Source organism: Lissotriton helveticus, chromosome 2_1 (genome assembly GCF_964261635.1).
Source record: "Lissotriton helveticus chromosome 2_1, aLisHel1.1, whole genome shotgun sequence".
NCBI classification, from domain to species: Eukaryota; Metazoa; Chordata; class Amphibia; order Caudata; family Salamandridae; genus Lissotriton; species Lissotriton helveticus.
Window position 1 is genome coordinate 96,644,673 of NC_136059.1, and position 14,884 is coordinate 96,659,556.

General features: G+C 44.4%; 1 protein-coding gene across 2 annotated transcripts in view; it reads right to left on the reverse strand.

Annotated features, from left to right (window-relative positions):
* Positions 1–14,884, reverse strand: part of LOC144817753 (sialoadhesin-like) — a 358,435-nt gene that overhangs the window by 100,642 nt on the left and 242,909 nt on the right. For both annotated transcript variants that reach the window (XM_078674539.1, XM_078674540.1), the window contains 2 exons: positions 10,474–10,728; positions 1,742–2,041 (listed from right to left, as the gene is read on the reverse strand). In XM_078674539.1, the coding sequence (XP_078530665.1) occupies positions 1,742–2,041; positions 10,474–10,728 (555 nt within the window). The remainder of the gene's footprint in view (positions 1–1,741; positions 2,042–10,473; positions 10,729–14,884) is intronic.

The window sequence follows — 14,884 nt, forward strand, 5'->3', positions numbered from 1 at the left end:
AAGTCATTGGGAGTCCAACAAAATTGTATCTGGAAGCATCCGGATGCATCATACTCGGTCAGTCGGACTCTCCTAATCCGAGTAGATCGGAAACTATTCCCAAACCAATTTGGTCGAGAAGAATTCCTAACTGTATCGGAATCGGGATGATTGGTTAACCAATTGGGTAACCATCTAAGCCTGGTGTTTTATTATACAGAAGGTCTTTAATGACCTGAAATATTTCTTCCTCAGGTATATATCTTGCTCTAAGTCTAAGGTGTTTCATTGGTCATCCTTCCAATGTGGTATGGGGAGGTGAGAAAGAAAAGCTTCTTCAGCCGGCAAATAGGCAGTCTCTCCTGTTGTGTAGAAGGCAGAGTAGTAGTGTCTGAAAGTGGTTACTATATTAAAAGGGTGAACTTGCAGGTGTCCCTGATCAACTTGTATCATAGGGTTTAATCACTGGGCTTACGGTTGTCTGAGTCAGGATGCTAGTAGTCTCCCAGTTTTTTCACCCCCTCGTACTGTCATTGCTTGAGGCGGAACAAGGCCTTCTCGGCCTGTGAAGTGAACAATTAGTAAAAAAAATGTTTACTTGTTTAATTTTGTGCAGAGAGATCACTGTGTGAAAGAGAGGCTGAATAAAACGTATTTGTCAGTGTTTTCACCAAAATATTCGGGTCAGGGTTTCCTTTTCCTTTTGTTTACAGACGGATGATTCTCTCATAAGTTCCTCATTATATGGAGGCCGTACCTGCTTCCCACATTACTTATGTTGCCCTAACTGTGCGTTTATTATCCGACAGGTATGTTCGAAAACATGGAGACCACTTTACGTTTATCGGAGGGCTGCCGATAGTAAGACATATTCAGCCACCACTGATCTAATGGGGGGTTGTGTAATGTGTAGGTTCATCCAGATATCCCCAAAAATTCTGACCTGCTTCTCACAACTACGACTCTGTTTCAAAGAAGGCAGAACTGTTTGGCCCTTGTCTTTTTGACTTGGCTATGTGAACGCCATTTACCAGGGCATACAAGAACCACCCTTCAGATACTGCAGTGGATTCACAATATGGCGGTGGTGGTGGTGAGACTGCTCTGGAAAACTGACCATGTCATGGAGGCGAAACGAACCTTACTCTGACTCCAAGTTAAACAGCAGATTCAGTTCAATGTTGCAAATGCCCCTTTAGACTTTCCTTCCTTCACACAAGCCTTGCCAAACATCCCAGATATTCGGAGAGCTAAATGTGGGGAAAGAGTATTTTGAATGCTGGAATCTCAGCTCTAGAACAAGCTACCGCTAACATCATTAAACTACCTGTCAAATATTCTTTAGGAAAGACCTTAACAAATTTCTATTTTTTCTTAACCATCATCTGACAAGTCATTGAGCTTGCCCAGTTGTTTAGTTTGCTGTCTTCTCCTTCAGAAGAAGAGGTGTGGCGCCACGGCCAGGGCGACTGACTCCGGAATGTGGGGATCGCGGTTCGATCCCCGGCGCCGGCGGCAGATTAGCCCAGCACCATGTGACTCTGGGCAATAGCTCGCTTAATCTTCCCGACGGCCCCCAGCGCCTGGAGACCCTTACGGGTGATTGTGCACTTTACAAATGTGGATTTATTATTATTATTATTATTATTATTATTATTAAGATATGCTGGTACCTTGAACCATCATATCTTAGGTGATAGTGTACTTTACAAATATATAAATAAATAATAACAATGATCATTGTCAATTAACTGGTACTTACTCTGTACCCGGAAGTAGAGAGATTGTGAAGAGGTCCCATGTGCGTTACTGGCATCACAGCGGTACATCCCTTCGTCTTCCATCAAGACACTCCTGATGTCTATTTTTAAGGCGTTGCGGGAAGAGGTCACTCTGAGCCGCTGTCCAGCTGCAGCTTGGGAGTCACTGGAAGCCAGTTGTTCATCCCTTCTGTACATGGTGATTCTGGATAGCGGGTTACTGTCCGTGGTGCATAGAATGAAAGCCAGCCTCCCTTCACCAGTCTCCAGGAAAGATTTAACCAGAGTATTCCTGGGGGAATCTGTAAGTGGAACCAAAACACTTGAGTTATACTGGTAAGTCTATATAAATAATAGAACTCAAACTTCAGAAAGTGTTTGGAGCCTTGAAAGGGGTAAGAAATCACAAATATACAATATACTAAACAATTACAAAAAACTTTACAATGAAACAACATTTTTCAGAAACTAAACAAAAGACAAAATGTCTAGTTTTGGAGCTGTGAGGTTACTTCTCATTTAAAAAAAAGGTGAAAACTTTGTTCATTGTTTCCATGATGTCTTTCTTTAGTGTTCAAAATCAAAAGAAAGAAAACTAACATAAAACAATTATCGAAAAAGGACAGCGGCAAACAGCCTAGTCACTCACAAAGCTACCACTTTGATCTAAAAGAATCTCTCTTCTTATATGGCAGTTCAATCTGAAAGTTTAGAACAAATCTACCTAATGTTTTCTTAATTACATTCTGCCTTGCATAAATATTTTCCTACTTTGATTATATATTTCTTTCTTCCACTTTCCTAGTGAAGATTTTCCAGTTCTCAATGGCCTCTTCTAATATTGTTTTTTTAGTCGCTGATGAGAAGCAGATGTGGTCTAGGGGCTACAGCTGCCAACTAGTTGGGGACTTACGTTGAAAACCCAGTCCCAGAGCTTGACTCAAAATCATGTGAACCTGGGCAAATCACTATGGGCCTGATAACGAATTAGGCGCAGTTGGTTACGGCTGTCCGCCGGGACAGCAGCACCAAAGCCGCTCAAGGGCCGCCGACCTGATTACGAGTTTGTCTCATACAGGCGTTCCAGAAAAACAGGAACCGCATCAGGAACGGCAAAACTGTTCCAGCACAGCATGGACGGTGATGTACATGCTGTGTTGCAACTGGGGGTGCAAGTAGATCCCTGAATGCATCCCTATGACTGGGGAATGGGGGCCCTGTAGAGTCCCCTTTGTTCCTCACCCACAAGCATTTCATGGCAGGGAGCCCACCATGAAACGGCTGGCGGTGAAGGAACTCTTAATATGCTCAACGGGACTGCACCAGTCTGGCTCAGCATGTTACATGGGGCCTCCGCAGTACCACCGCCTGGGAATGGCGGTCCCTGGCGCAGCCAGCGGGCCACCGCCAGAACGAGTCAGAGAGTTGTAATCCAGAGGATGGAACACTGCCACGCAAATCTGGTGGTCCATGGACTGACAGACTCATAATCAGGCTCTTAATCTCTCTGTGCCTAGAAATGTAATGTGTGAATTGAAATTGTATAACCAAGCCTACTTGCTTTAATTGATGTTGTAGGTCGTTTCCTATTCTCCAAGGAAAACACAGACGTCCATTGTTTTCTAGCTAGGTTTGTGCAGTATAAATACCAATATATACATTTAGATTTTGGATATTTCAACTGAGTTCTAGAGCAGTGATTCCTATGTGCCATATATCATCCATATGTGCACAATGTCCTGGATCCGAGGTTGTAGATTTCGTATTGAGTAAAGAGTTCTGAAAAGTATTACTGTTAATATGCATTTGACAACCAAGTGCACATTATTTTATCTCATGATATATTCAACGGCTAAATTACAAGCCCTTGACGCCGCTGATGCATCACTTTGGAAATGGGAAAAAGTGACGTATCTGGGGAGCAAGGGGCTTGTAAGTAAGCCCCTCAGTTTTTAGGATACCATTTTAAACGCATTGCAAATGTATAACTGGGTGGCTAAAAATAAATTTTTTGAAACATCTAATCATATCTTAAGAAAAATAGGACAATATCAATTCAGAAAATATATTCCTAAAGTTACTACAGCCCTAAAGGTGTTAAAATAGGCTCAAATGTACTCCAGCTCAGCTTTGGTGTATGTTGAGCACCATACATGGTCAGTGACTGATACTGCAACATACTCCCACAGCAAACAATAGAGTCTAGGATTTGTAATTACACCCCATAAGAACTAATGCTAATTAAACTTTACTTTAAAAAAAATAATTTTAAAATAATGAAATATATAACTTTTAACTAAGTTTACTAAATGTAATTGAATAAAAAAATGCTAGTGAGGGTGAGCAATTTTATTTTTGATTATTGTTTAAATATTAATATGTCTAAATTATATTCCTATATTTATTATTTAATACACATTTCATTTGATGAGTTATTATGCTGTACAATTTAATTTTAATTTTTCCAGGCTGTAACAAATGTATTAAATGAATTTGCCTAAGTATTATGCATTAAAATATCAGTACATTTTATTTTTTAAAGAATAATAAACTTTAATAATTTCCCCAAACCTTTCAAATAGGGAGATCTCCACATCAGTCACAGGGATCTCCACCAAAAGGTGAAAAATTACCACAAAGAACATGACTCTCTTAAATTCTGTTACAAGAGGCTTCACCCCCTCATTTCAGGAGGTGGGGACAGATAGGTCTACTACCAGGTCTAAAGTTCCCCTTTGAAATGGTGAATAGCAAAAATGTGGAGAGTTACACTTAAATGTAGGAGTAAATATACACATTAATTAACATATGTGTATGTTTAAGTTTGTGAATTGAGCCCATTAATTCTAGATGCAGAGGATGCTTTAGAGTTTGCGAAGCAGGCATTGCACCATAAATCGCAGTTCTTTAGAGATGGGGAATAACCCAAAACCACTGACCCAGTTTGATCTCACTCATAGGATTGTGCCCACCAGTTCCAAAATAGACATGTGACCTTAACCACTCATTCATCACATGATAAATATGTACCATATGATTAAATGTAACTGTGTCCTATCTCACTGTGAGAACCTCTTCTGCGCACATGGCTGTAACCTTGTGTTCAGTGCAGGCATGTGGCAATCCCTCCTCACATTCACAACAAACTTTACCACACACTCTCTCACTCATACCTCAAAGAATACATTATCAGTCACATTGCAAGGACCCAGTGTATTGAGGGCTGCGACGCGTTTGCACCGATTGCTATGTTAGTATGGGCTTATTAGACGTTTAAACGCCATTTTAGCTTTTGCAAACAACACTGCATATAGCTGTTGTTGTAAGTTAGGCTGCGTTAATATCTTCACATGAGAATGGCTTGTTTTCGGCATCCCTAGACTTACATCGTGACATTAGTCTGCACAGTGAGTGCTAAAGCCTCCAAGGTTATCATAACAATGTAGCTGTTGTTCAGACTGATCGGCTCACGTTTTAGACATAACATACATGCAGCTGCAAGCCAACTGAGATTCTGGTGCCTTTAATATTGCACTGTAGGCATGATTTGTGGCACTTGGAAGAATTCCGTTTCCAGAGAGACAGAGAGATTTTGCAGATCCTGATGTGATTCATTCTTGCTGTTCTTAGAGGTATGGGGTCCCCCACACAAGCCTAAGATACCTTCTATATTTTATATAACAAAGTGCCCGATTCACAGAACTAACTTAAGACAAAATCCTAAACTTACTACTTTTAGTATTCACAGAAGGCATTTAGTAGTAGTAAAGTTAGGATTTTGTCTTAAGTTTGACTTAATACAAACTTAAGACAAAATTAAGACACACTTAAGACAGACTTAAGACAGACTTAAGTTAGTATTTTGTCTTAAGTTAGTCTTAAGTCTGTCTTAAGTCTGTCTTAAGTCTGTCTTAATTCTGTCTTAAGTTTGTCTTAAGTCTGTCTTAAGTCTGTCTTAAGTCATTCTTAAGTTTGTCTTAAGACAAACTTAAGACAAAATCCTAACTTTACTACTACTATATGCCTTCTGTGAATACCAAAAGTAGTACGTTTAGGATTTTGTCTTAAGTTAGTTCTGTGAATCGGCCCCATAGTTCCTAGCTAGGGAGGGTGATACACTAGGCGCTATAAGACCTGTTTTCAAAATCATTGTAATATGATTTCTCCTTTTGTGTTTTATGGAATTGTAAGAATGCTGATCATATTATTTTTAATCATATGTCTGCTTATATTAGCAAAGATACTGCATCTTAGAGCACATTGTTAAAATAAATATTTTAACCTTTCCCGTGTCTCTTTTTTAATCCTATTGTGGACTGGTATGAGAATAACAAACGAAAGAGTGTTCTTGCTTTCCACCATTCCTGAGTATAACCTAAGTCACATGTTCTGGGTTGGCTAATTATTGGTTCCTTTGCTATAAGACGAAGAGCTAATGTGACACTGATGCTAGCTGGTTAGTGTTTCTAGGTACTGAGGTGAGTTTTTTGGTCCACCACAATTCACTGAGGTCCTGGGTCTCTGTGCACAGTTCTGTGTAGGAGCAGAATCCCTGCAACACCAGAATGTATTACTAGTCCAAATGGCTGCAGCAATTTATTTTGACCTTCTTCCCCTTTCACGACTGAGAAAAAGATGGGAGTCATGGAAGACCCGAAAAATTGCCCTACCGCTCCCCACAAGAACTTATCCCCTCCAGACTGAGGGCCTCATTTACTATATTTTGACACAGCTCTGTGCAGCAAGCCTCCCTGCTGCACTGACGAGCGGCAAAATAAAAGGGCAGGTATGCGCTGTATCTACAAGATAGAGTGTATTCATGTCCTCTTCCCCAGCGCTGGCGCATATACAGCAACCCGTGCGCCCTTATTTACAAGGTCATGAAAAGTCACGCAGGGTGACTGTACTTGGGCTTGCAAATATGGGCAAACCCATTGCGCTGCTGGTGCGTCCAAAATAAGTGGTGCACCGGAGGTGCAATGCGCTTGTAAATGAGGCCCCAAATAAATAAAATATATGGTATTCAGGCAGCGCCTCCCTCTCTGCTGAACATTCTGCCATCCTCACCCCCGCTCCACACTTCCCTCTTACTCATCCTCTCTCCCTGAAAAGGCTGCTCCTGCTGCATATATGCCAACCCTCCCGATTCAGGCAGGAGACTACCGATTTCAAGGCAGTCCCCCGCCTCCCGATTCCTGCATTCTTAAACCCGATTCCTCGGCAGGCTGAAGCCGGGGCTGGTCTAGTGAGACTCGTAGCATTCACTGCCGGTAACCTACTCCTGCATGCCAGTGCACAACATTTTTGTCACAGACTATCTGCCTGCACTTTCTTTGTGCTTATGACAGGTAGGAGAAAAAAAGACATGTATCAGCATTTCTGATTTCCTATCCTGTAGCAATACACATTCATGACAGTAGACCCGATTCAGGCCTCGATAGAAGTCAACGGGAGAAGAACAATCTCCTCATTATTTTTCTAAAATCTCCCACTTTCCTCTTCTAAAATGTTGGTATGTATGATGCTGGTTGGTGGACAGCATGAGCAGTGCAGCTATCATGCTTGCAGGCACTGACAGCCTCTACCATGAGCCCTCACTGACCCGCGGTGGGTAGAGGACAACGCCGCATCCTTTGAGCCTCAGGAGGACAAAGGTAGGTGACAAACCAGTGCATGTCCTCTCACTGATTCCATCGAGTCTCTCCAGATCTGGGCGACGTTGTGAAAGACAATGCAAGCGACAACTTTTAAGTGCTTAGAATTAGGCCCACATGCATCAAAGGAAAAACCGGTCACAAACGGGCAGATTCTCAGAATCTGCCTCTTTGCGACCGGTATTTTTGCATTTGGGCTGCATCATCCCAAATGCAAAAATCGCAATTTAAGAAATCGCATAATTGCGATTACTTTAATTGCGATTGCATTTAAGGAATCGCAAATTGAGATTCCTTAAATGCAATGCATTAAAGTAAAAAAATTAACGATTTCGCTAATAGGAGGCTCAAATTACCATGAAGAAAAACTTCATGGTAATTTGCAAAAACATTTGAAAATGCACTAAAGTGCATTTTTCAAAGTTCCATTTTACACACTCAAGATGTACTCATATGCAGATTTCAAGGGTGCAACAGGGTGTCTTTTTGACACCCTGGCCCCCTTGAAATTGCATTCTTAATTTGCGATTCTCTAATTGAGAATCGCAAATTGAGAATGTCTTCCCATTCTTTCCTATCTGCCTCCAGGCAGATAGGAATGAATGGGGAGGTATTCCTTAATTGCGACTCGCAATTTACGAGTCGCAATTAAGGAATGTTTAGAAATCGCTATTTTTTAAGTGATTTCTACATGCATAGGCTTTTGCGATTCCTTAATTGCGATTCCTTAATATTCTCAATTAAGGAATTGCAGAAGCCTACCTCGATGCATGTGCCCCATAGTACTTTATTCCCTGATTCTCGCCGAGTGTCAGGGGAGGTCATTAACACAAATCGTATTTTTTTCTTGCTTTATCCAAGCAGTCTTTTTTTTCTATTTCTCTGTACTGGAGTAAATATTCGAAACAGATATTGTCCAACAGCCCTGCTGCTAACTGGATAGCACTGTGGAATGATCTTATAGTAGATTGGACATTTGCATGCTTTAAATGGTTACTTCAGGTGAAATATCTCAAAGCTGTGGCAGTGTACGGTCATATGGCATTATATGAAAATACTGTGCTGAAACTGAGTAGAAAATGACCTGCTTGCTACAATATACATGGATTTCTTCAGCAAACTATTTTAAATATGGCAAAAGCAAAATAGTACGTCAGTTAAATCTGTCAATGGCCCTTTTTTCAATCAAAGAGTAGACCTGGAAGCTTGCAAACAAAGCCCCAGATTTACTAGGGCCCTGCGTCAGTGCAAAGTGCCGCAACTCATGCAAAGTGCCACTGGGATTGACTTTCCAGTACAAAGGTCATTTCGCAATGGAAAGGTGCCCCTTTCTCAGCACAAAAACCATTTTGAGGTGCTTTGCATTGCAAAGCGCCAATGGGACATTACTAGGGTGTTAGTTGGGTGATCAGCACAAACATTTATACATCTTGACGCCAAGCCTGATCTACTAAGAGAGGCCAATCAGGCTTCGCATCCAAAAACATAGCGCTTCTTTGAACCATGTGCTGACAAGGAGAAATGTTTTCATGTATTCAAAAAAACATCAATTGCTGTGTCTGCTGATGTGCACAGCACACACCGGGGGCTCATTTACTATTATTTCACGCAACACTTGCAAGGGAACTTGCTGTATGGCATTGAGTGAGAGAGAGAGCAGAAGGGCTCCATATTTACAAAGATGTGGAGCATGCCTACTGTCTCCTTGCGCTGGTGCACTTGGGCTACCTGGTGACAACGCGGGCTCTTTTACACCAGAGTGCAAGGGTGTCTGCGTTATGGGTAAAATAGCTTTTCTGCAGGAAGGGGCACCTTCCTGCAGAAAACATATCTAAAGAGGCATATTCATCTTTCCATGTGTGCTGCAGAATGCAGTGCAAATGAAAAACCACTTGACAAAGATAAGTGCATGTTTTCTGGACTGCAGAGCTAATAGCTGGCCAGTCCTTTGAGCTGATGTGACCAACACCCGATGGGTGACCCACTGACCTTCTGATCTAAGTATGTGATATCATTGGATGCCTCGTGCTAGAGGCTTCTGAGAAAATATATCCAACACATAGTTAAATCACAAATAAAATAAGGTTTCTTAGCAGGAGAAAAGACATGAAGCAGGATTAAAAACAAAAAACAAGGCAGTAGGCCTTCTCCATCTATTCACCCAAGATCTGGATCAACATCCCATATACATCAGGACTGGCCAAATGCTGCTCCAATTTAGGATAGAGTTGGAGAGTCAACTCTTTAAAGAGCACTACTTCACAATGTCTTGGTAGTCGATAACCTGGCTTCCTCTCCTATCTCTCATTGAAGTTATGCTTTTCTTTGACCTTGTGCAGCACTCTTCAGCCTTTTTGCTAAGTTTGCTCTATGTACACATAAGCAAAGGTGTTACGTCAAATTTCATTATATCTCAAACAACCTTACTTGGCCATGGTAGAATTTAAACGGTGATTGTCATCTAGATGCCAGGCTACTGACTGACTTCCTCAACAGTCCTCGTGTGCATGCTGGAGATGATACCCAACTGTGAGCTGCTGGGTGCAGCAGAGGAGGTCAGGAGGAGGTCTCTTTGATGTGAGCATGTGATACCTATCAACCCTCTCCATGTAATGGATGCAAGATGCATCTTCGAAGGAGCGTACACAGAGGGACACTCATAAATACATGCATATGTGCGTGTGTGCACCCATATTCACACACACACATGCACACACACACGCACACACCACACACACACACTGGCCTGGAGTTCATTGCTCAGAATAAAATAAAAAAAAGCTGAAAAGTCTTTAACTTTGGCACCGTGTCACATATTTTAATAAGTGGCAGGAAGCCTGATATTTCCTTATTTTTTTCTAAATTTATTTTCCCATCAAATTGCAGAAGAAGTGAAACTGCAGTTTTAGGATCTTATACTGCCAGATTCTTTTTATAGCTTTGATGACACTGTTGACCACAACTATCATGAAGCCAAAATGCTCACAAATTTACCACAGTCATGAATAAACCCAAACCCAACATCCTAATATTCCAAGAACATGTTTTCTTTTTTATAAAAGACACTTCAACAAACTTACAGAATACATTCAAGGCAATAGCTAGTGAGCTTTTGCTTCCTTCCTTGCTCCACACCGTGCAGAAGTAAGACCCTGTGTCCTGGCTCGATACCTGCTGAAACACGAGGGCTGGTTCAGAGCTGTTGGAGTGCCATTCGTTGTTCTTGTACCAAGTGTAGTTGTCACCGTCCTTGGAGTCATGGCTCAACATGCAGGTGAGGGTGACCACCTCCCCTTCCAAGATCTCTGCAGATGGGCTGATGGCTATTCTCACAGCTGGTTAATGCAAAAAAGAATCAATGGAGGAAAACCAGAATGTCTCATTTAGCTGTTGACATCTCAACATTCCCTTCAAAGCATTCCTATAGGACTTATTTGTAAAACTACCAAAATGTAAGGAACTGTAGAATTTGAATAAAAGATTACCTCATTGAAAATTAATCCCCATTTCACTGCTAAAATAAAGAAGAAAGAAAGAAACTAGAAATGCAAGCACTGCATCTACCACAATGCTATGAGGCTTTAATGAAGATGTATACTTGTGATACACTCCGTGCTGCTTTAACTGAGTACTACATTAATCTGAAATATTATCTTTTTTTTTTTTTATAAAATTTTTATTTTGCATGTTTAAGTAAAACAAATAACACAAAAAGGTCATCGAGGTGTTACACATTCTGCCTCTTAATGACATCAAGTCAGGAGCAGTGTCCCCACGTATGGCACAACAAGTCCGAGTCACGTGAATACAGCCATAGCACCAACAGTTCGGTGAAGCCAGCAGCAACATCGGTCGAGGCGGATGCCAAGGAGAAGGGCCTCAATCCGATGCTCTTTACATCACAGCCAAACGGCGAAGGACCCAGCAGTGAGCAGTAAGCACCCAGAGTAACCAGAACAAGAAAATTAACAGTCCCCCCCCTCCCCCCCACGGTGGCGGCCCCATCACACTTACATACACATTCTTCCTCCAGACTAAACCTGAAAGAGATGCAGCGACCTTAAGGATGCAGGACACACAGCGGAGGGCAGACCTTTGGATAGGAAGGCAACTAATGGACCCCATTGGAACTGAAAGTTCTTGAAGTTACCTAGGAAGATGTCCGCCATCCTTTCCATGCTTAGAAGCTTCCAGAGTCGTGCGTGCCACAGAGATATTGCCGGTGCCTCCCTCCGTTTCCAAGCAGCGGCCAGCGTAAGCTTGGCAGCGCCCAGACAAAGCCATAAAATCTTCTTGTCGGCCCGGGATTGGTGTTCAAGACCGGGTTCCCGCAGTCCCAACAGAACAGAGGCAATAGCATCCTCTATGGGATAATGAAGGATGTCCTTGATATGTGAGAGAATCTCCTCCCAGTACGGTCTAATCACTGGACAGTCCCACCAGATGTGGCGGAAGTCCCCGAGAAGCCCACAACCCCTCCAGCATAAGTCTGAAGTGGCCGGATAGATGCGATGGAGCCGAGTTGGGCACATATACCACTGCATAAGCGTCTTGAGGTGAGCTTCCCTCAGGTGCAGCGAATGATTAAACGCCGTCATGTCCTGCCACAAGGCTGACCATTCCGTATCGGAGATGTCTCTTCCTAACATGACCTCCCACTGGCCCATGTATCGGTGCCTAGGCGTCACCGCCGATTTAAGCAAGAGCCGGTATAAGAAGGAGATGACTCCCTTCATGACAGATGACCGCAATATGAAGGCCTCGAAGGGTGATGGAGGTCTCGTCACCGCCTCCAGTATCCCGGGCGTAGTGGCCCAGTGATACAGTTGTAAGTGATGATATCGTTCAGCTTGGTTGATCCCATAATCCCTCATGCAGTTAGCAAAGGTGAGGGGTACCTGCCCATGAAACAGATGGGTCAACGCCCTGCAGCCTCCCTCCCTCCAGGCATCAAAGACCCCTTCCCGATGCGCCGGCGGGAAAGCTGGATTGAAGTGTATAGGCGTGAACGGCGAGGGGAAAGTAGTCCACCGCTCATCCGCAGCCAAGGAGTCCCAAACCTTCAGTGTGGTACCCGTAGGAGTACTGATATAGGCGTTCAGCGGACGGTCCTTCTTGGGCTTCCATGCCAAGTCCCAGACCGATCTGCCAGCCACGCTCCGGTCCATATGCAGCCAATGTTTTTCCGACGTTTGCTGCGACCACTCCACCAGTACTCTCAATTGCGCCGCTTTATAGTAAAGCTGCAGATCAGGAAGTCCCACTCCTCCCTCGGATCTCGGCTGCCACAACACCGTAAATGAGAGACGCGCCCGTCCCCCCTGCCACACAAATCGTAGTATCTGAGTTCTAAGACGCCGAAAAAATTCGTTATGGAGAGGGATGGGTAAGGCTTGAAATAAGTATAAATATTTGGGGAGGAGAACCATCTTAACAGCATGTATTCTGCCCAACCAAGATATAAATTTAGGTTTCCACTTATCCAACTCAGCTCGAGTCTTTGCTAACAAGGGCGGGAAATTGGCCGAAAAGAGCCCGCCAACCGTCGGGGTCAGGTGAACCCCCAGGTAGACCAGTGATCCAACCGCCCAGGCCAAAGGTGTCAAAGGCCTCACTCGCTCCACTTCCTCCTGAGATAGAGTAAGATTCAAGATATGAGACTTGCCATAATTAACCTTGAATCCCGCCACCGCCTCATAGGCCAGCAAGGCCTCCCTAAGGCATGGCAATGAGCGTTCCGGTTCCGTTACTGATAATAAGATATCATCCGCGAAGAGCGTGATTTTGTGTTGCTCTCCCGTGAACGGTATACCCCGAATCCCCTCGTGCTCTCGCACCGCCGTCGCTAAGGGTTCAACACTTAAAGCGAACAGGAGCGGGGAAAGGGGGCACCCCTGCCTGGTGCCCCTGGAGTGTGGAAAGAACTCCGACATATGCCCGTTCACTGCTACCCTAGACCTGGGGCAGCTGAAATTGGCCTGCACCATAGTGATGAATTTTTCCGAGAACCCGAAGGCGGACAGTGTGTTAAATAGGAAGCCCCAATCCACTCTGTCAAAAGCCTTTTCGGCGTCCAACCCCACCAGCACCGCCGGGATGCGGAACCTGTCGGCCTTTTCAAGTAAGTGAACCACCCTGCGAGTATTGTCGTGAGTCTGGCGCCCCTTGATGAAACCGGATTGATCCGGATGTATGATCGCCGGCATCAGATCCTGCAATCTATGCGCCAGGATCGCTGAGAACAGTTTAGCGTCTACATTAAGTAGTGCTATGGGGCGAAATGACGCACAGTGGGCGAGATCCTTCCCGGGCTTCGGCAGAACCGTAATCACCGCCTCTGCAAGGGAGCCGGCCAAGGAGCCGGACACGGCCATGTCATTAAAAAGGGAAGTTAAGAAATCACACAGTTCGGAGGCGTAGGATTTATAAAAGACCGCGGTATAGCCATCCGGCCCAGGAGCCTTGTGTAACTTCAAACCCTTAATAGCCTCGAGCACTTCCTCCCTGGTAATTGGCGCATCCAGCAACCCATTCCACTCGGTAGAGACCCGTGGAAGGGGCAAACGCCTCAGGTACTCCCTCTGGGCCTCCGCGGCGAGCCCGTCACCCGCATAGAGGTCCGCATAGAAGCGTCCAAAAATAGCCGCCTTCGCTTCATCCCTGTGTTGTAATACACCCGCCTCATCCCGAATCCCTCCGATATATTCGCGTTCCCTCTTATCTCGCAGTTGACGAGCTAAATGCCGTCCCACCTTATTCCCACTGGAGTAAGACTGTCGCCCCAGCCTCAGCATCGTAAGTTCGGCCCTGTTATTATAATGAGCCCTCAATTTCCCTCGCACCGCAGTCAAGGGTCGGAGGGTTACCCTCGAGGGATTGAGCTTATGAGCCTGTTCGAGGCGGGCCACTTCTGTTTCCAGAGCCTCCCGGTCTTTACGCCTCTCCTTATTAAGATGTGCATTAAGGCCCAAGCATGTGCCCCTAATGGAAGCCTTAAAGGCATCCCAAGTGTTGGCGACCGATGTATCAGCTGCAGGATTAAGCTCAAAGAACTCCCTAATGGCCGCCCGCAAGGATTTTTCGGAGGCATCATCCCTGATCACGAAGCCGGGAAGTACCATTTCCTCTGCCCACCGCCAGTCGATGACCAACGGAGGCTAAGCACCAGCAAGCTGTGGTCCGAGACCGAAAGCGGAAGAATGGTGGAATCCAGGACATCTCCCCTAAGGGCCTGACTGATAAAAATGTGATCCAGGCGGGAGTAGGAGTGGTGTACGTGAGAGAAGTAAGTGTAATCCCTGGCGGTGGGGTGATAAAAGCGCCAACCATCAACCAGTCCCAACTCCCCCACCTTCTGCTGCGTAGACGCTGAAAAAACCCCTGCCTCAGCCCTATGGATCCCAGAGCTGTCCACCGACTTGTCCCACACCAAGTTGAAGTCCCCCAGGAGGAACAAGTGACCTTCAGCAAAGTCGCCCACTTTCTGTAATA